Genomic DNA, 20750 nt, shown 5'->3' with positions numbered 1-20750 from the left:
TAGAAGAGATATTCACATTATAGCACTCCTAAGCACTCTACCTGAAATCCCAATTAACTATTTCCTAAACTGCTGGTCCTTTTCTTCTTGGCTCTATTACCTTTTGATGTGCAATTAACTCGAATGTGTAATTAACTCAAATATTTCGCTCTGATCTCCCTTCAACTGGCCTTTGTTTTTGTTTTGGGGCCACAATTAGCTGTGCTCCGGGATCAGGAATCACTCCTACTGGTCCACAAGGGACTGTACACGGTGCACAGGCTCGGACCCAGGTCGGCTACGTGTGAAGCGTCCTACCCGCTATACTATCATTCTGGCCTCCAACTAGCCTATCTTGTCTGCCTCTGTTCACTTCTATAAGCCCAGAACCACAAGTATCTGACAAACAGGTAGCCCTCATGTAACTAAACGAGTGAACGACGAACAAACCACAATTCAATTGGAGTTTTATGTGTAACTTAAGAGTTAAAACTTTACTATGAAGGTGGTCAGGAAAAACACTTTTTGTTCATCCAAGACAGAGTAATAACCACGTAGCGTTGCATTTAAAAACAAATCTTTATAGTAAAATACTGTCCAAAAATCAGATTCTAAAAATACACAAGTAGAAGGACTCTTTTTTATTTTAGTTAAGAGGAACCGTCATTTTCCATTCCTCTAATCAGAAACTACAAAGGATAAAGAAGTGGTAAGACAGAGGTAGTACTTTGGACACAGAAAAATGCAATTTTGCATTGGGAAGTATTTTTTTTTCCCATTGCTTAGGTCTCCGTATATATTTCAAAATTATCAATATAGGTTCTCTAATGACTCAGTTTAACTTTCTCTTTAAAACTGAAACCTGGGGCACCTGGGGAATAGTCGAATGGCCTAAGCATTCGCTTAGTGTGTTGAAGCCCTTGATTCCAAGGTACCACATGGTCCCCTAAGCACAGCCCTGGAGACCCCATGGGTGTGGCCCCAAAACAAACAAGAACCCTGAAACTCGCCCTTTCCAGACACACTGAAGTCTAATGCCAACAATAACGTTTGTTATCTCCCACCTTATCGTGTCAAATCATTATGCTGTGGATTTTAATCTCAAGTTTTACCCTGAATTTTTTCACCCGGCCTATCTACAGCTCAGAGAGTGTTCCATAGTTCCTTTTTTTTTTGGCCTCAAATGATGAAACTTCTCTAAGGCCTCTGGGAACACTAGTGTATAGTTTCCTGAAATTGTTCTCGTTTTTCTTGACATCTCTTTAGCTAGGAATGTTATACGCCAAGTTTTGTGTTTTTTTCCCCCCCTATTCTGCAGAAAAGGTCCGGGGTGGGGGTGGGGGGTTGGGTTGCGGAAACTAAGGTACTAAGTATGTTGTATGGAGAACCGGTACAAAGGGATAGCTTCGGAAAGTAAAAGTAAAGCAAACGTGCGTAGAAAAGAGACGAAAAGTAACAATGTTCTCACCTAGGGAAAAAAAAAGGTGGGGCGCGGTGGGGGTCGCCTAGAAAGATTCGTCTATTCGTCTACAAACAAAAAGCTCGAAATCCTAAAACTAAGACGCGGTCCAGAGACTGGTTAAGTCGGGGGGGAAAAAAAAAGCAAAAAAAAAAAGCGCTCCGCGAACTCGCAGGGAGCGGTCGACCTCTTCTCCCCAGACGCCAGGGAGCCGGACTCCCGTTTTGCAAAAGGCCATGCAGGCTGCAGAGCACGCAGAGCCCCCCGCCGGGAAAACTCCCACCGCGGTTGCCATCTTAGCCTGAAGCCCCCACCCCAGCCCGAACTCGCCGCATCTGGGAAGAAGACGCAGGCCGAAAGGGGGGGGGGTGGGGGAGAAAAAGTTCGAACGCGCAGCAGCCCTGCATTCTCGAGCGAGGCGGACGCGACCCGGCTGACACAAACCGCCTCCCGGTCCCATCCCAGGTCCCCCCCGAGCGCCGGAGGAGAAGGGGGCACATGGCTTGGCGTGTCGCCCTCGCCGCGAACGCAAGGGTGGGGCCGGGGAGGGAAGGAGAAACACACACACGAACACACGCACACACACACACGCACGCACACACGCGAGAGAGCGGGGAAGGGGCGCGCTCCCCACCCCGGGAGGGGGCCGCGGGCCGGCGGCGTCCGCGCCCGGGGCGACGGCAGAGTAGGCGGAAAAGGATGTCGGGGGGGACGCAGGGGCCGCTCTGGAGGAGGGGGGGAAAGTGAGGCAGCGGGCGGCGGGGCGGGCGGAGGCCCGGGCCGAGTGGGGGACCCACGCACGGGGCAGGGGCCGCCGGGCCCGAGCAGCCCCGCGGGCCGGCCCGAGGGAGCGAGGCCCGCGCCGAGGCCGCCGAGCGCCCGTGCAGCCCGTCGGCGCCCCCCGCGCCCAGCCCCAGCCCCGGCCCGGGGGCCCCGGGGCGCCGGCGGCGGAGCAGCTGTTTCCGCCCGGCCGCCGAGCGCCGAGGAAAAGGCATCCCCGGGGCCGGCGGCGGGCGGGCGGCATTCCGAGCCCACGGCCGCCACGGCCACGCCGAACTTGGTCCTGTCCTGCCCGGAGCCTCCGTGGGCCCCCAACTTCCCGGCTCACTGGTGTCCGCTTCGACCGACCTAGACACCCAACACACACACACACACAGACACACACACACCCGCCCTCCTCGCCGCCCCGCACTCCTCCCTAACGCCCCCGAAGCTGACGAAGGACCGGCAACGCGGCTCGCTCTCGCGCCCGCCGGGGGAGCCCCCGAGTCCCAGACGCCGCTCCCCCCGTGGAGCGCTCGCATCCTCTCGGCGGCTCCCTCGCCCGCCCCAGATGCTGCAAACTCCTCTCACCTGCATTGACGCCATGATGGAACCATCCCCCCAAGGCCGGCGAGGCCAGAGACGCAGGGGGCGGAGCCGCCGTGCTCACGTCACGCCGCGGGGGCCCAGCAGCCCGGGCACGGAGGGCGGGGCCTCGCGCTGGGAAGGGGACGGCGCGCGCCGATTGGCTGGCGCGCGGCGCGGGGGCGGGGGGCGGGGGCGGGGCCGCCGCTCAGAGGCGCTGTCAGTCCGCTCAATCACTGCCTGTTCGCGGGTGTCGGCGCGCAGCCCACCCCGCTACCACCGCCGCCGCCGCCGCCGCCGCCGCCGCCGCCGCCGCCTGGCTCCCTCGCTCGCTCCGGCTCTGAGCGAGTCCCGCGGGGTCGGTCCTCGGTCTCGTCTCGGGCCCGAAGAGCCTGACATTGTCCGGCCCCAGGGCGTTGTTTTGGTGTAGCGTGGCGTGCGCTTCCAACCACAGGTGTACAGTTTCCCTTTCCGAGGGCATTGCCCCCACCCCCGGGCTGCTCCTCACACCCTCCGGGCTGCTTTCTGGTTTTGAGGAATTGGAAGACTTCACACCCCCCACCCCCCGCCCCCCACCCCGTATTCCTAATTTAGTGAGAAGAGAGACAAGATTTCCTGGTACAAGGGACTGGTGGGATTTGGGAGCCCGACAACACTCTGAACGTCTAGTTCTTGGCGCCTGAAACTTGCCTGGAAAAGAAATCACTTTTGTCTGTGCGCGATTTCCCTTTACCCCGGTCACGGAGTCTTAAACTCCACGTGTAATAATAGTTGAATGGTTGCTATGGTAGCCATTGATTGGACCCTGAATAAGACAATTTCAGTGCTTTTATTTTGGAAGTACACTTGGTGGTGCCCAGGGGTTTCTCCTAGCTCTGCGCTCAGAGGATCGCAGGGGTGGTACCCGGGATCGAACCGGGTCCGCCACGAGCAAGGCAAAAGCCCTACCCACTGTACTCTGTCTCCGTCCCAAGACATTTAACTTTTTGAGTTTAAATTTTAAGTGCTTGGGATCTAATCCAGCGCCTCACACGTGGTAAAGCACATGTTTTATCGCGAAGCTACAATTCTGGCCCATTTAATAAAAAATATTTTTTAATTTTATTTGCCATACCTGGTCTCATTATGGCAGGCAGGCACTAACATCCACTTGGCATCACCACGGAGCCACATCCTAGGCTGTGGATTTTTAAAATTGTTACAATGTTCTATTACATGTACTTTTCTAACTTATGCAATTAGATTTTCTCTCACTTTAGACACTGTGTGATGGACAGTGTTCGCGGGCATTTGACCTAGGGATGTGTTTGAGTAGGGAAAGCTGAGCATACTGAAGTTATTTTGGGAATGTACCAGTTCTGCCAACATTTGTGAGAAACGTATTTTAAAAAGCTGTTCCAGAATTGAAGATGTCATTGGTTTATAAAGAGGTAAGTGAAAGCCAAAAGCTTGTACTTCATGTACTATAAAAAGGACATGAGTAGACATTTACCAGCTTATTTATTTAAAAATCTGTCATTAGCTTGGCAGTCATTTAAGAAATATCTATAAATTGACAAATACAGCAGCAGTATAAATATCCACCCCGCCTTTGGGTGGGGGGCTCTCATAGGTGTTTTGAGACTTCTCCCAGCTCAGTGCTCAGGGATGGCCCCTTGTGGAGCTCCAGAGACCGTGGTGCTGTGACAGAGCCCAGGGTGCATGCAGCCTTCACCCCAGCTCTCAGTGAGCTCCCTGTCCCCTATCCTTCCGCTTTTCTAAATTTTATTTTATTTTTTGGTCTTGGGGTCACACTCAGCAATGCTACAGTTACCGCACTCAGGAATCAGTTTGGGAGGTGCTCCGGGGACCATAGGGGTGCCAGGGATCGAAACCAGTCTGCCACATGCAAGGCAAACAACCGGCTTACTACCACTCTGGCCCCTCTTTTTCCATTCTTAAAATCACCTTGTTCTTTAAGACTTCTTTCATGTCAATATGTCCCCCAAAAGAGAAGGATCTTTAAAATGTACAATTATTTTATGTCATACTATCAAAAAAGTTTTTCTCTGAGAGGAAGTTATGTAGCCTATCCCCCACCCAAACTTCTCTCTTTTTTGTTGTGCAAAGTGACTGGGTCCTTGAGGAATATTTGGATGCTCCTGGCAACCAGGAATCATCCAGAAGCATACTAAATCTTAATAACGTCTCAACCTCCACTGTCACTGTCATCCCGTTGCTCATCGATTTGTTCGAGCTGGCACCAGTAACGTCTCTCATCGAGAGACTTATTGTTACTGTTTTTGGCATATCCAATACGCACTGTAGCTTGCCGGGCTCTCCGAGAGGGGTGGAGGAATAGAACTCAGGTTGGCCGCGTGAAAGGCGAACGTTCAACCACTGTGCTATTGCTCCAGCCCCTCAACCTCGATCTCAACCTCCACACCAGGTCTTTATTAACATTTCAAGTATGAGTAAAAACCCATATACATACCCACATACTACTGGAGATCTTTATTCCCGTGATCTCAGAAAACTGCTCCACATCAGGTTTTATCATCTAAGTCTACTTTGTTTAAAATATTCTTCCTAGGGGACAGAGAGAGAGAATGCCGCAGATACAGCTCTTGTCTTGCATACGGCCAACCCAATTTTGATCCCCGGCACTCCATATGGCCCCTGAAACCTAGTCAGGAGTGATCCTTGAGAGCTGAGCCAGGATTAAGACCTGAGCATCTCGGGGTGTAGCCTAAAACAAAACAAAAACCTTCCTAGACTGGAGAGATAGTACAACAGGTAGGGCGCTTGCTTTGCATGCAGCCGACCCTTGTTCAATACCCAGCATCTTATATGGTTCCCCCACCCCCACCTCAGCCAGGAGTAATCCCTGAGTACAGAGCCAGGAATAAGCCCCAAGCACGTCTGGGTGTCATAAAAACAAAAAAGGCTTAAGTATTAATGACTTCAGATTACTGCACAAACAACATTATGACATCATTAGCGTCAACCACCTCCCAACTTCCCATGAAAGCTATTAAGAGAAAAAAATGCCTCACAGTAAAACCAACATCTACTCCTCTCCTTTGCATTTGGTTTAAAAGGGATTTTTTTTTTCTTTTTGGGTCACACCTGGCGATGCACAGGGGTTACTCCTGGCTCTGCACTCAGGAACCACCCCTGGCGGTGCTCAGGGGACCATATGGGATGCTGGGAATCGAACTCAGGTCGGCCGCGTGCAAGGCAAACGCCCTACCCGCTGTGCTATCGCTCCAGCCCCTAAAAGGTATTTTCATAGGAGAGAAAAATCACTAGCAGTCATATCCTTCCTAAGAAATATTAAATATAGTATAATTTCTCACTATTTAAATTTTTTAATTGATATATAATAGAAAGATCCAAAGTACTCAGGAACTAACACAGAGGCTTTCAAATAGGGTAGGAATATCTAGGAAGCATGAACTTTTACATCTGAAATACTTTTTATCCAGTCTTTGAATATTAAACAACTCATATCTTTCTTTCTCTCTGGTTCTGGGGCCGCACCCTGCAGTACCCGGGGGCTGGCTCCTGTCAGTGCACAGAGGAGCGTGCATTGCCGGGTATCAAACCCGGGCTCCTCCCTGTGAAACACATGACGCCAGTCCCCTGGTCCACTGAGCTTTCTTTCCACACCCACATTTTATTTCTTTGTGCCTGGGGTTAGATGGATCATGGGAAAGTATTTGGGTCACACCCAGTGCTGCTCAGGAGCTACTCTTGGTTCAATGCTCAACAATTACTCCTGGGGGTGCTTTTGGGACCATCTGTGGTGCCAGGGATCCAACTGGGGTTGGCAGCATTCAAGGCAAGTGCCTTATCTTTTGACAACTTCTTTCTTCCTCCTCCTCCTTCTCCTTCTCCTCTTCTTCCTCCTTTTCTTTGCCTTCTTCTCTTCCTCCTCCTCCTCCTTACAGGAAGGGTCTCCTAAAGAATGTTTCCCATGGTCTTATTTATAGAGTGGTGCTTAATATCAGGCAAAAAGCAAAATATCTGGCCGTAATGGCATAGGAAGTTGTTTTGATACATTCTATAGGAATGAAATTGGTATAATTGATTTCGAAAAAAACAATTTAGCAAAAAAAAAACAAACAAACAATTTAGCAATAATAGAGTTCCCTGTAGACTAAAGAGTTGGGAGGGAGATTGGAAAGATAATATAGCCTGTAGACACTTGTCTTGCACATGGCTAACTCAGGTTCCTGAGCACAGAGCCAGGAGTAAGCCCTAAGCACAGCTAGGGATTACCTCAAAATAAAGCAAAGCAAAAACCAAAAAGATTTTTCATTTTCACTTTTTCTTCTGCTTCATTCACACCTGATAGTGCTCAGGGGCCACAGCTGGGCCAGCTCTGTGCTTCATGTCACTCCCGGAGCCCAGGGGTGCCAAGGATCGAAGCCAGGCCTCCTGCATGCAAAACATTCGGTCTAGCCCATGGGGCTATCTCAGGCCCACAATTGGTGATAGCTTCAAATGGACATTGGAAGACTTAAGGGATTAGTGTAAGGTTTGCTATTGACATTGATTTTTAATTTCCATAGCAATCATAGGTGACTTGTATCTGTAAAGCAGCTTCTCCTTCATGTCACAGACTATTCCCACTTCTACCTCCATGAAATAATAAATAGGATACACATCAGCCCTGTGTGTGCAGAAACCTGTGACATGGGACAAAAAGCAGCTGGAGGAGCTGGAGAGATAATACATCAGGTCGAATAATTGCCTTGCGTGTAGCCAGCCCGGTTTGATCTCCAGCACCACATAGGGTCCCCCAAACCCACCAGGAATGATCCCTAGATGCAGAGCCAGGCGTCAACGCTGGACACTGCAGGGTGTGGCCCCCAAACAAACAAAGAAGCAAAGAAAGGTCTATTGGTCTATCTAGCAAAGAAAGAAAAGGATAGGGGAAACTGAGTACTCTAGTTGAATGATCTGACATGGAGTCACTGAGCAAAAGAACTGACAGGTCTGGGCTGGAGGCCAGAGGGTCAAACCCTTGCTTTGCACAGGGCTGACCTAGATACCCCCGACACCACATCAGTCCCCTTGAGTCCCTCCACCAATGTCCCCAGTTCAATTCTTTTGCTCACCTTAAGGTTTACCCAGACTACTCTGAGAGGAAAACATCCCCCGTCACACCCCCCTTCGTTAGAGGTGCTCAGCTTCAGCTGATTGATGAAGAGTCTTTCTCTCTTTCCTGAGCGGCCCCTGAGCTCTGAATCAGGAGTAAGCCGTGGGCACTGTCAGATGTGACCTTCAAAATCAAATAACAACAACAAAAGTAATAGATGTCCACTAACATATTCTTTTACTTTTTAATTTTATATATGGCCATTTTTTAAAGCCTTTCTAATTTACAGAAACCATTGTTCTAATAATTTAAGAGCAATTCTCTGGAAAGACAAATAGATTGAGCCATGCTGTACCTTTGATCAGAAAGTGGGACTTTGGTCAAAATTGCCAACAGATCAAATTATTTCCCGTTCATAGCACAGTGTTGTAATGAAATTATTTTGTGGACCTATCAGTATGTCAAGAGACTGGCATTCATGGTCCTCCAACAAGTCTTCCATGTTGGAAAGTTGCCCATGGTATACCGTATAAAGCTTGTCAACTCCTTTCAGGTCATTACTGTGAAAGCAAGGGTCTTTTCAGTTTTTGTCTTTTGTCTTGGTTTTTTTTTTTTGTTTTGGCTTGGTTTTTTGTTTTCTTTTGTTGCTTTTGGGCCACACCCACCATGCTCAGGGCTTACTCCTGGCTCTGTAGCACTGTGGCAAGGTCAGGTTGTTCATTGATTTGCTTTGTGAGACTTGTTACTGTTTTTGTCATATCCAATATGCCATGGGTAGTTTGCCAGGCTCTGCCGTGCAGGCGGGATGCTCTTGGTAGCTTGCCGGGCTCTCCGAGAGGGGCGGAGGAATCGAACCCGGGTCGGCCTTGTGCAAGGCAAATGAGGGCATTTGTGCTATCGCTCCAGTATATGCAGGAATTACTCCTGGCAGTGCTCAGGAGACGGCATGGGATGCCAGGAGTGCAAGGCCAATACCTTCCCGCTGTACTATTGATCCAGCCCCAACCAGGGCCTTTTTCCATGCGGGGCCAGCTTTGTCCAACTCCCTCCTCAGGCACATGAGCGGGTCCATATTATGGGTAATTTGTTTTCTCAGTGAATAGAGGTTTACAATTTTTATTTTTCATTTTTTAATTGGCCACTAATTACAAAGTTACAAAGTTATTCATGACTGAGCTTAACCCTTCACCAGTGTCCACGTCCCTCCACCAATGTCCCCAGTTCAGTTCTTTGCTAATCTTAAGGTTTACCCTGACTACTCTGATAGAAAAACATTTGTGCCCCCCTCCCCAGTCATTATAGGTGCCACAGCTTCAGCTGATTAAGGTGATTAAGAGTCTTCTTTCCTTCCTTTTTTTTGGGGGGGGGGGCTGGGGGGCGGCCACACCTAACAATGTTCAGGGATTACTCCTGGGTCCTGCAGTCAGGAATTACTCCTGGCAATGCTCAAGGGACCGTGTGGGATATTGGGAATTGAACTTTGGTTGGGCTTATGAAAGGCAAACATCCTACCCGTTGTACTATCACCTGGCCTTTCTTTCTTTCTTTCTTTCTTTCTTTCTTTCTTTCTTTCTTTCTTTCTTTCTTTCTTTCTTTCTTTCTTTCTTTCTTTCTTTCTTTCTTTCTTTTCTTTCTTTCTCTTTCTTTCTTTCTTTCTTTCTTTCTTTCTTTCTTTCTTTCTTTCTTTCTTTCTTTCTTTCTTTCTTTCTTTCTTTCTTTCTTTCTCTTTTTCTCTCTTTCTCTCTTTCTTTCTCTTTTTCTCTCTTTCTCTCTTTCTTTCTTTTTTTTTTTTTTGCTTTTTGGGTCACACCCAGCAATGCACAGGGGTCATTCCTGGCTCATGCACTCAGGAATCACTCCTGGCGGTGCTCAGGGGACCATGCTGGGATTTGAACCCGGGTCGGCCGTGTGCAAGGCAAACGCCCTACCCGTTTTACTATCACTCCAGCCTCCTCTTTCTTTCCTTCTTTCTTTCCTTCCTTCCTTCTTTCTTTCTTTCTTTCTTTCTTTCTTTCTTTCTTTCTTTCTTTCTTTCTTTCTTTCTTTCTTTCTTTCTTTCTTTCTTTCTTTCTTTCTTTCCTTCTTTCTTTCTTTCTCTTTTTTTCTTTCTTTCTCTTCTTTCTTTCTTTCTTTCTTTCTTTCTCTTTTTTCTTTCTTTCTTTCTTTCTTTCTTTCTTTCTTTCTTTCTTTCTTTCTTTCTTTCTTTCTTTCTTTCTCTTTTTTCTTTCTTTCTTTCTTTCTTTCTTTCTTTCTTTCTTTCTTTCTTTCTTTCTTTCTTTCTTTCTTTCTCTTTTTTCTTTCTTTCTTTCTTTTCTTTCTTTCTCTCTTTCTTTCTCTTTCTTTCTTTGCCCGCCCTCCCTCCCTCCCTTCCTCCCTTCCTTCCTTCCTTCCTTCCTTCCTTCCTTCCTTCCTTCCTTCCTTCCTTCCTTCCTTCCTTCCTTCCTTCCTTCCTTCCTTCTTTTTTCGGTCCATACTCAGTGGTACTTAGGCTTTTTGCACAGGAGTCACTCCTGGCAGTGCTCAGGGGACTTTATACAGTGGTGGGGAACAAACCTGGGTCAGGTGCTTGTAAGACAAGTGCCTATTTTCTGTACTACCTCTCCAGCCTGAGGAAGGTTTCAGTGATTACTGTTTAGGACTTTCCAAAGCCTTAAATTTCAAATATGAGCTTGATTCAATTTCTTCATACCCTTTATATTTTATGCTTCCTCCCTGGAGAGGAAGAACAAACCAGTGCATTGTAAATCTAGAGATTTGATGCTCTATATCAACAAACTTGGCTCATCCCAGGCCAGAGCCAGAAAATCCCAGGATAGCAGCAAAACAGAAGCAACCTTGCTTGCTTGCTTGCTTGCTCTTTCTATCTATCCTTTCTTTCTTCATTTTTCTTTATTTTTCTTCCTTCCTTCCCCCCTCCTTCCCACCTTTCCTCCCTTTCTTCCTTTTTCTTTCTTTTTTCTTTCTTTCTTTTTCTCTCTTTATATTTTGTTTTGGCGCTGAAAGAGGAAGCCTCAGTTTCCCCTTGCCAATAAGAGAGGAAGCCACAGTTTTCTCTCTCCAGATGTTCCCTCTTTCCCCCATCAACCTGACACACATTCCAGCCCCAAGGTTCTGTCTCAGCATTCCTGGGGCTTCCCAGAGAACATAAAACTCTGGCCTGGAGCCTCGGCTGACAGGGAAACTACGATAATGGGCAATTATGTCTGGAGAGATTTAGACAAGCTAGACATCCCTGTGACTTTCTGGCATCTTTTGTAAATACTTGTCAACTGATAAGGAATGCAAGGAGCCTTTAAAAGGGCGCACACAAAGCGCCCTTCTAACTTAGCCCTAGCGTAAGCTCCTCGCCGCCTGGGGAGCTCCTTTTCTTCCCTCTTCTACTTTCCAATAAACTTTTGTACTTTCCAATAGTTCCAAGTCTGAGCATCTTTATTACTCAGTATTCTCATTCTTGAAAATGTTGAAGAACCTGGGAATCAAGAACAAGCACAGAGACCCACCGCTGCCACTCCTGCGTCCCTGCATCAGCACCACACCTTATTGTGCCTCAGGATTCACTCCTGGCTCCTCGGGGGTTACTCTGGCAGAGCTAGGGGTGCAGACGTGGAAGCCAGGCCACTGTCTGCACCCCTTTCTCTGGCACTCCACAAGAGTCTTTTGTTCAGGGGGCCAGAGCAATAGAACAACAGGTATGACATTTGCCTTGCACCTGGCTGACCCAGGTTCAATCCCTGCCATTCCATATGGTCCCCCAAGTACAGCCAGAGTGATTACTGAGTGTAGAGCCAGGAGTAACCCCTGAACATCGCTGGGTGTGACCCAAAAAGCAGGGAAAAAACCAGTCTTGTCCAGTGTTTCTGTAAACAACCTCAGGCAGTTTTCAGTCTATGCTAGACCTTTCAGAATAAGGAGTCCTTGGAAACAGTGATCATGAGAATGCACTGTAGACTGTTGTCCCGTTTTTCATTGATTTGCTCAAGCGGGCACCAGTAACGTCTCCATTGTGAGACTTGTTACTGTTTTTGGCATATCGAATATGCCACGGGGAGCTTGGCAGGCTTTGCCGTGTGGGCGGGATACTCGGTAGCTTGCCGGGCTCTCCGAGAGGGACATAGGAATCGAACCCGGTTGGCCGAGTGCAAGACAAATGCCCTACCCGCTGTGCTATGGTTCCAGCCCACTCCATCAAGATACATCTTCAAATGGTCAGACTAGCCGACGGGCTCCCAACCATTTCAACAGCTGGAATATGGGGAGAGATTTCCTGGGAGAATTATCTTTTCCCCAGGCTGGGCCTGGCCCCGACACCCAGAATATAAGCTCTCTCTATCCTGAGAGCTGTCAATTCCCAGAATGAGCCCTCTGAACGCCAGGACGACTGTTGTCATAGTTGGGGTTGGATCCTCCCAGCAGGATTCTCGTGGGGTGGAGGAGGTCTTGTCCACCGGGTTAGAGCCTCCTGACAGGACTGGAAGCTTTAGGACTTGAGGTAATAAAGAGAAATTTCCCTCACACTAAACAGAATCCCTAGGTACACAACAAAAGTTAGAAAAGCTCAACAAAGAGCTTTAGGTTCTCTGGTTTCTTGTTGAATTTTGTTTGGGTTTGGGGGGGTGGGGTTGGCTCACCCTGCTGTATTCAGGGGCCACTCTCGGCTCTGTGCGCAGGGCCACACCCACCAGTGATAAGGGGGGCTAGATGTGGTGCTGGGATTTGAACCATTGTTGCAGTGACCGTCACATGTGTCACATGCCAGGCAAGAGCCTTAACCTCTGACCCCGTTTCTTTGTTTATTGCAGTGTCAAGGGTTAAGTCCCTCTCTCGTGTGTGCAGAGCATGTCCTTTACTGCTGACCCACATATCTAGTCCCTGTTTCTGCTTGGCGGGGGGTGGGGGCCAACGGACACTTGGGAGTACCAGTTGGGACTCGTGGACGTGGCACCCCTCATTTCTTCCAGTGGTGCCAGAGAGCCAACTGGTCCTCCCGGGTGCAAATACGCAAACATGTTCTCCAGTCCTGGGCCTTCTCCCTGGCCCCCTTCCCAGCTTGTTGTTCTTTAGTTTTTTTTTTTTCACACGTGGGCTGTGCTCAAGGCTTACTCCTGCTCTGCACTCGGCGATCACTCCTTGGAGGGACTCCGGGGACAGGATGTGGTGCTGGGATCCACACGAGCCCGGTGATGCCCTCCCCACCGTCGTATTGCTTTGGCCCGGGTCTGTTGTTCCTTTGTTCTTAACGACCTCACAGCCTTGGATTGCCAACTTGCAGCTCAAGGTGGAGTGTTGCATCATTGTCAATTCTTCATGCTTTGCTAAGGTTCCTGTTTCATCAGAGTTGGAATTAGAAACGGCTAAACTCTAAACCTGCTTGATACTTGAAAGGTCATTTTTGACTTTGCCTATTTTTTTTTTCCAACTAAGTGCCCTTAGCAGTTAGAGTAATTTTACAATTTTATTTTAGGCTCTGTGATTTACAATAGTGATAGTGGCAGGGTTTCATGCAAAAAAAAGAAACATTCCAATACCACATTCTCCACCAGAGAGAGTGTCAGCTTCCGTCCACTGTGTCCCAGTGTCCCCCACCCTCCTCCTATGCCCCCAGCCCCTCTTACAGTGATACACTTCCTCTTAAAGACTAGCTCTCAGTTTCTGTTACCTTTGGGCATTTGTTAGACCGTTACTTCCCCTGCTTTGTTTCTTTACAGCCCAGATAGGAAGGATTCTGTGTCTGTGTCTGTCCCTCTCCTTCTGACTCACTTTACTCAGCATGACACACTCTAGTTCTATCCATATAATTGCAAATTGCATAATTTCATCTTTTCTTAAAGCAGAACAGAATTGTACTGTGTGTATGTACCACCGTCTCTTTATCCAGTCCTCTGTTCCTGGACACTTGGATTATTTTCAGATTTGGGGTATCGTGAGTAGTGCTGCAGGAACATAGGAGTTCAGATGTCTTTTCTGAATAATATTCTTGGATCCTTGGGGTAGATGCCAAGTGTGGACTTTCTGGACCTACTGGTGTATCTATTAGAGAAACTCTGGCCGGTGGAGCTCAGTTCCTAGTTTTTTGACAAGTGTGCATATTGTTTGCCAAAAAAATTGGATCAGGGGCTGTAGCGATATAGCACAGCGGGTAGGGCGTTTGCCTTGCATGCAGCCAATCCGGGTTCGATTCCCAGCATCCCATATGGTCCCCTGAGCACTGCTAGGAGTGATTCCTGAGTGCAGAGACAGGAGTAACCCCTGTGCATCACCAGGGGTGACCCTCCCAAAAAAAGAAAAAGAAAACTGGACCAGTCTGGAGCAACTTTTCCCGCCTCCTCTCTCAGTGCTAGGGAAGCAAAGCTGGGACTTCACACGTGCAAGGCAAGTGCTCTACCATGGAGCACTAGCCCCAGCCCTAGAGCAACTGGGGGCCCACAGCCTGCATGTTTGAGCTGCTCCCTGCGATGAACCCAAGGCCACACATACAAGAAAGTCTCCCCATAGAGTCACAGCCCTAGCCCTCCGCAGTAACTGTGAAGACCTAGACTGCAAAATGCTCCTACTGATTGTGACAATCTGTGCTGCTTTGACATTTTTAGGCTGTTTTGTTTGGGAGCTAACAGAGAGAAGAGAGAAGTGGGAAATCCACTGGAGTGAAAGGATGAGGGACACTGCTAGGATGGAAAGGGGTGATTGCAGTGCGGAATGTGCCTCTTTTGGTCCTGAGGTGACTGTCCACCGTCTACAGATGTTACAGAGGAAGCGCTAAAGGCAACATGTCTGATGATAGTGAACGAATGTCTTTTTTTTCTCTCTGTATTTGGGCCACAACCAGCAGTGCTCCAGGCTTCTGATTCTGCCCTTAGGGATCACTCTGGACAGTGCTTGGTGCTGGGGGGTCAAACCTAAGTCGGCTGCTTCCCCTCTGTACTATCTCTCCAGCCTAACAAAGGTCTTTTTATAAAGTCCCGAATCATTGTCACACAAACTTATCCTGAGCCTCAGTTACCCGGTCACTGTCACTGTCACTGTCATCCCATTGCTCATTGATTTGTTCGAGCGGGCACCAGTACTGTCTCTCATTGTGAGACTTATTTGTTACTGGATTGCCTTTATTTCCAATCGAGTAAATATAAGTCTGGCTAAGGACTTAGATGGACAAAGCAGATTGGCCTGTTGCTTGGTTTCTACTCTCCGAGCATATTACTCCATACCATGATACAATAGGACCTCAGGGCCCAAAAGTAAGCCAGTTCCAGTTGATCAACGTGCTTTGTCATATGACCAAGAGGGGAAGTGTAATAAAATAATAAAAAAGTTTTGCAACTTTGTGTTCTTCTCATGCTCCCTAAACTTAGAAGGGCTCTCTGAGGGAAAAAATGCAAGGTCTCTAGAGTATTTGCCTGTGTGTGAGGTCCTGAATAGGAAGGGAGGAAGGGAGGGAGGAAGGGAGGGAGGAAGAGAGGAAGAGAGGAGGGAGGAAAGAAAAGACAGGTCTAGTGAAGGCAAGGTGTGTCTGGAGAGGCAGTCTAAAAGACAGCACATGCTTTGCATATGGGAATCCCAGATTCCATCCCCTATATTGCACAATCTCATGGACCCCTCTGGGAGTGACCTCTGAGCACAAAGCCAGGTATAGTCCACAAATACCAAGAGATATGGCCCTTAAATCACACACACACACACACACACACACACACACACACACACACACACACACACACACACACACACACACCCCAGTCCTTGTCACAAAGAGCCCAAGAAGTAAGTGAAAATACTGAATTTAGTCCTGAGCACATCCTGGTCCTCCAAGCACCACTGTGAGTGACTTGCCCCCAACCCTCCAGCAATGCAATGCAAGTAGACTCTGAACACCCACAGGGTGTGCCCCCCCCCACATAAAAAAGAAGAAAAAATCAAACACAGACTAGCCTGAGCTTCCAGTTTAGAGGATGTAACTCTCGGGGAGAAGCCGCCTTAAAACGTTCTTTTGTTTGGGCCATGAACTGAGGCTTGGAAATACCTTCTTACTATTGAGGACCCTAATTTCCTGGCTGGACAATGCTGGTCATTGGAGACTGAAAAATGGAGCCCTCCTCAACCTACAGTCCCTGTTGTGTTCTTATTCTAAAAAACACCCAACTGGGGCTGGAGTGATAGTACAGCGGGTAGGGTGTTTGCCTTGCACTCGGCAGACCCAGGTTCAATTCCCAGCATCCCATATGGTCCCCTGAGCACCGCCAGGGGTAATTCCTGAGTGCAAAGCCAGGAGTGACCTTTGTGCATAGCCAGGTGTGACCCAAAAGGCAAAAAAAAAAACCAAAAAAACAAAAAAACACACACCTGAGGGTAGAAACCATAGCACAGTGGGGAGGGCGTTTGTCTTGCATGCGGCCAACCTGGGTTCAATCCCAGGCATTCCATATAGTCCCTCAAGCATTGCCAGGAGCAGTTCCTGAGTGCAGAGCCAGGAGTAACCCCTAAGCATCGCTGGAATCACTGGGTGTGACCCAAAAAGCAAAAAGGCAAAAAACAAAAAACCAACAAAGCACCTGAGGACATTTTTGTATTCCTCTGTTTGGGGGCCACACCTGCTGGTGCTGGGGGCACGGGGGCTCAATGCTTGGAGGTCCGGCGTGGTGATGTCAGGAGTCATGAGGAGATGTCAGCTATCTCTCTCTGGACCCTAATAATATTTCACCACTGCTTTCTCGGTCTGTCTGTTTTTGGGTCACTCTAGGCTTATTCCCAGCTCTGCATTCAGGGGTCCCTCCCTGGTGCACCATAAAAGGGGCCGGGATCTAACAGGGTCGGCCACATGAAAGGCAAGTACCTTATGTCCTGTCTCCAGCCCACCACCACGTGCATGTGATGCATGTCCACTGCATGTTCCTCGGCTGTGTGTGCTCACCATTCCCCCCGCACCCAGTTTCCAAAAACATTCCCAAGTTGCATATAGACTGTACCATTACCCCAACTCTCCCAGACCTAAGCCACACCCCACTTGCTCTCTGGGGCGCTTGCATGACTGCCTGTGCGAGTTAGACATGTTTCCCTACTTTGCCTGTTTTATTGCCATTAAAGTTCCTGTTTTCAGGTCGGGTAACTAGCCTTAGTGACTAGAGTCCCACGTGGCATAGGGAGGCCACCAGGTTTGATCTCCGGGACAGCATGATCTCCCAAGCCCTGGGGAGGATGCCCCCAAACAAAACAAAACCAACAAGAAATAAAGTTTCTCTTGGGGCTGGAGTGACAGTGTAGTGGGTAAGGTGTTTACAGCCAACCTGGGTTCAACCCCTGGCATCCCAATGGTCTCCCAAGTCTGCTAGGAGTGATCCCTGAGAATAGAGGCTGGAATAACCCTGAACACTGCCAGTGTACACTGCTGGTGGAGAGAGAGAGAGAGAGAGAGAGAGAGAGAGAGAGAGGGGGGGGGGGAGAGGGAGGGAGGAGAGAGGGAGGGAGGGAAGGAGGGAGAAAAAGAAGGAAGTCTGTTTACATTTGGTGTGATTTGAATTTTTGTTTTCTTTTTGGGTCACACCCAGCGATGCACAGGGGTTACTCCTGGCTCATGCACTCAGGAATTACTGCTGGCGGTGCTCAGGGGACCACATGGGATGCTGGGAACCGAACCCGGGTTGGCCGCGTGAAAGGCAAACGCCCTACTCGCTGTGCTATTGCTCCAGCCCAGATTTTAATTTTTTTTTTAATTTAGTTTTGGTTTTTAGTTTTGGGGCCACACTTGACAGTGCTCAGGGCTTACTCCAGCTTTGTATACGGGGATCATTCCTAGTGATACTCAGGAAACCCTATGGGATGCCTGAGATCAAACCCCAGTTGGCCACATGCAAGGTAAGTGCTCTCCCAGTTGTACTATCTCCCCGCTCCCTATCCCCTTTAAAAAAACATTTTTTATTGATTGAATTTTTGTGATTTACAATACTGTTAATATTGGCTTACCATGCACATCACAAAGGCTTTTTGTTTTGTTTTTAAATAGAGATAGAACAGGAAACATGTTTGTAAGGAAATTGGGTGCCAGACCAGTGGGGACTAGAATAAACAATAAAGTCCCCTCCTAGACTGCCCTCATTGCAAACCTAAACAGAGGAAGACTTGGACTTTTGGGGGAAGCAAATTGAGGACAAAATGTGCTCACCCTTAGGCCTTGGAGTAAGAACAATTGTTCTTGTCTAATATTGATCTTTGTCCTGGTTTCAAATCCCTCTGTCAGCTCTTCTATTTTTTTTTTTTTTGCTTTTTGGGTCACACCCGGCAATGCACAGGGGTTACTCCTGGCTCTGCACTCAGGAATCACTCCTCTCGGTGCTCAGGGGACCATATGGGATGCTGGGAATCGAACCCGGGTTGGCTGCGTGCAAGGCAAATGCCCTACCCGCTGTGCTATAACTCCAGCCCCTGTTTTTGTTTTTAATTAACTAATTAAAAAAATTGAATCATAATGAGATACACAGTACAAAGTTGTTCATGATTGGGTTTCAGTCATATAACGTTCCAACACCCGTCCCTTCACCAGTGTGTACTTTTCTACCACCAATGTCCCCAGTTTTCCTCCTGCGCCACCCCCTGCCTCTGCCTCCTGCTCCATCTTCCTTTCCAACAAAAGCTGGGCTTTCACTCAGAATCCGCTGCTTCCCACTGAAATGGCCTTCTATCGCTTTTCCTGGGGATTCTAGCATCAGGGGTAGGCGGTGTTTTCTTTAAGATATTTCCCTTTCATGCTAGTTCTTTTGGTCCCCCATGTCAGTTGTTCAAAGGAAAGGGCTGCCCCCTTTAGATCTGGCAATTTCCTGTTGAGTGATGGAGTCATCATGACAGCAAATGGCGTGAGGGAGGTTCCAAGGCATGAGAAAGTGACTGAGTCATTGCCAGCTAGAAAGGAGCCAACCCTGGTTTGCAGCAGTGAGAAACTTTGCACATTCTTTATTGCTCACTGTGGGGGATTTATTGCTTTTGGTTTTAACTTTATTGCTCTTTGTTTTAACCAGGGATAGTAAACTCAGGTCCCTCCCAAGTGACCACTGAACACACTCCAGCTCATATGGTCTTTACAATACTTTAATGAATCAAAAAGCATGCCCACAGATGCTATGACAGGCCACATCTACAGTGGCAACCTAGAGAAATGGCCAAATATGGTCACAACTGTTGATGAGTAGAAATCTCTATCTAGGGAGGAGAACGTGAGGAACTAGGCGTTATAAAGACTGCAAGTCTGGGAGCAGAGGGACTGAGTCCCTCCCGGGGACGCTGAGCTGCTAGCGTGTGCTTTCCCAACACATGGACGCTGGTGTGTACCACCAGTGGCTCACACTGGAATGAGGGTTATTTTGTGTGTGCTTTGCGCCATACTTGGTGGTTGCTCAGGGTTTACTCCTGACTCCGCACTCAGGGATCACTCCTGGCAGTGGCTGGGGAACAATGTGGGGTGCTGGGGATCAAACAGCATTCAGCCAAGTGCAAGGCTGTACTCCAACCTACCCGCTGTACTCCAACCCCTCAAGGTGACTTAAGACAAATTGCAGCACCAGCACCGTTTTAAATAAATGCTTGCTTTGAACTCTCCAAAAATTATTTCTCTGGGAGACACAAGAACAGGGGATTAGGGACCTGCTTGTCCCCACTGTTGGCAGATTTTTTTTTCTTTTTTTTGCTTTTCGGGTCACACCCGGCGATGCTCAGGGGTTATTCCTGGCTCTGCACTCAGGAATTACTCCTCCTGGCAGTGCTCAGGGGACCATATGGGATGCTGGGAATCAAACCCGGGTCGGTCGCGTGCAAGACAAATGCCTTACCCACTGTGCTATTGCTCCAGCCCCCCTGTTGGCAGCTTTAACAATGAGGATATGAAGGGGCTGGAGCGATAGTACAGCGGGTAAGTTTTGCTTGCACACGGCTGACCTGGGTTCGATTCTCGGCATCTCATATGGTCCTTCGAACACCGCCAGGAGTAATTCTTGAGTGCAGAGCCAGAAGTAACCCCTGAAAATTGCCAAAAAGAAACAAAAACCAGTGGGGGTGTGGAGGAGGAACAGCACAGACTGACACAGTGAAGGGAAAATGTAACTAAAATTATCTATATTCTACCTGCAGGGCCCCTTCCACTAAAAGAAATTTTTACCCAATTCATAATTTTGCTTTTAATTGCTTTTGGGGCCACACCCAGCAGTGCTCAGGGGTAGCTCCTGGCTCTGCACTCAGAAATTGCTCCCTGTGGTGCTTGGAAGACCAAATAGGATGCCAGGCATTGAGCCTCGGTCAGCCGTGTGCAAGGCAAGTGCCCAACCAACTCTCCTATCGCTCCAGCCCTATCCAAGTCCTAATTGTGGGTGGCGGATTACTGCTTCTTACAGTCCACCTTCAGAACTTCTTGGGAGTTCTTTAACTCAGACGTTTTTAGTGTCTTGGCCCCTTGCCTGGTAAAGCTTACAAATTCAGTAAGTATCTCCAGTGGGATGGGGGGAAAGCACAAAAACTCAGCATTGCAAGGTGGCGTGTTTGGAAAGACTGTGTTCAGGACAGAGCTATGACACCAGGGAATAACCAAGAGCTGGAGCTTCCAGGCCACGCTGGGTGGGGTGGGGTGAGGCAGGCGGAAGCTCAGAGCTCTCTCGGCACTGCCAGTGGCCGTGGTCCCTCTGCACGCCTTTGCCAGCAGTGTCGTGGCTGCTTCCAATTGCAGCCTGTTGTGGAGAGGTGGCAGGGGTCGGCGTTGGCGCTGCACGTGTGCCTGGGCGTTTGCACCAGCTTCCCTGCATCTCCAGGTGACGGCCGAGTGTGGCCCCAGGCCAAGGCCTTGCTCTTGACCCCGGGGAGGGGAGCCGGCCAGAAAGGCCGAGAAGCCCACTGCTGTGCACCCCGGTCTCA

The 20750-nt window shown here is 48.7% G+C and overlaps 1 protein-coding gene across 1 annotated transcript in view; it reads right to left on the bottom strand.

Annotated features, from left to right (window-relative positions):
- The window catches only part of UBE2W (ubiquitin conjugating enzyme E2 W), a 57769-nt gene extending 54503 nt beyond the window's left edge, over positions 1–3266 (bottom strand). Inside the window, 2 exon segments of the mRNA XM_055124433.1 lie at positions 2792–3025; positions 3063–3266. Coding sequence (XP_054980408.1) covers positions 2792–3025; positions 3063–3266 — 438 coding nt within the window.
- Positions 3267–20750: the final 17484 nt, after the last annotated feature.

Source organism: Sorex araneus, chromosome 2 (assembly GCF_027595985.1).
Source record: "Sorex araneus isolate mSorAra2 chromosome 2, mSorAra2.pri, whole genome shotgun sequence".
Lineage (NCBI taxonomy): Eukaryota > Metazoa > Chordata > Mammalia > Eulipotyphla > Soricidae > Sorex > Sorex araneus.
The sequence above is the reverse complement of the archived record's forward strand: the minus strand, read 5'-3'. Positions and strand labels throughout refer to the sequence as shown.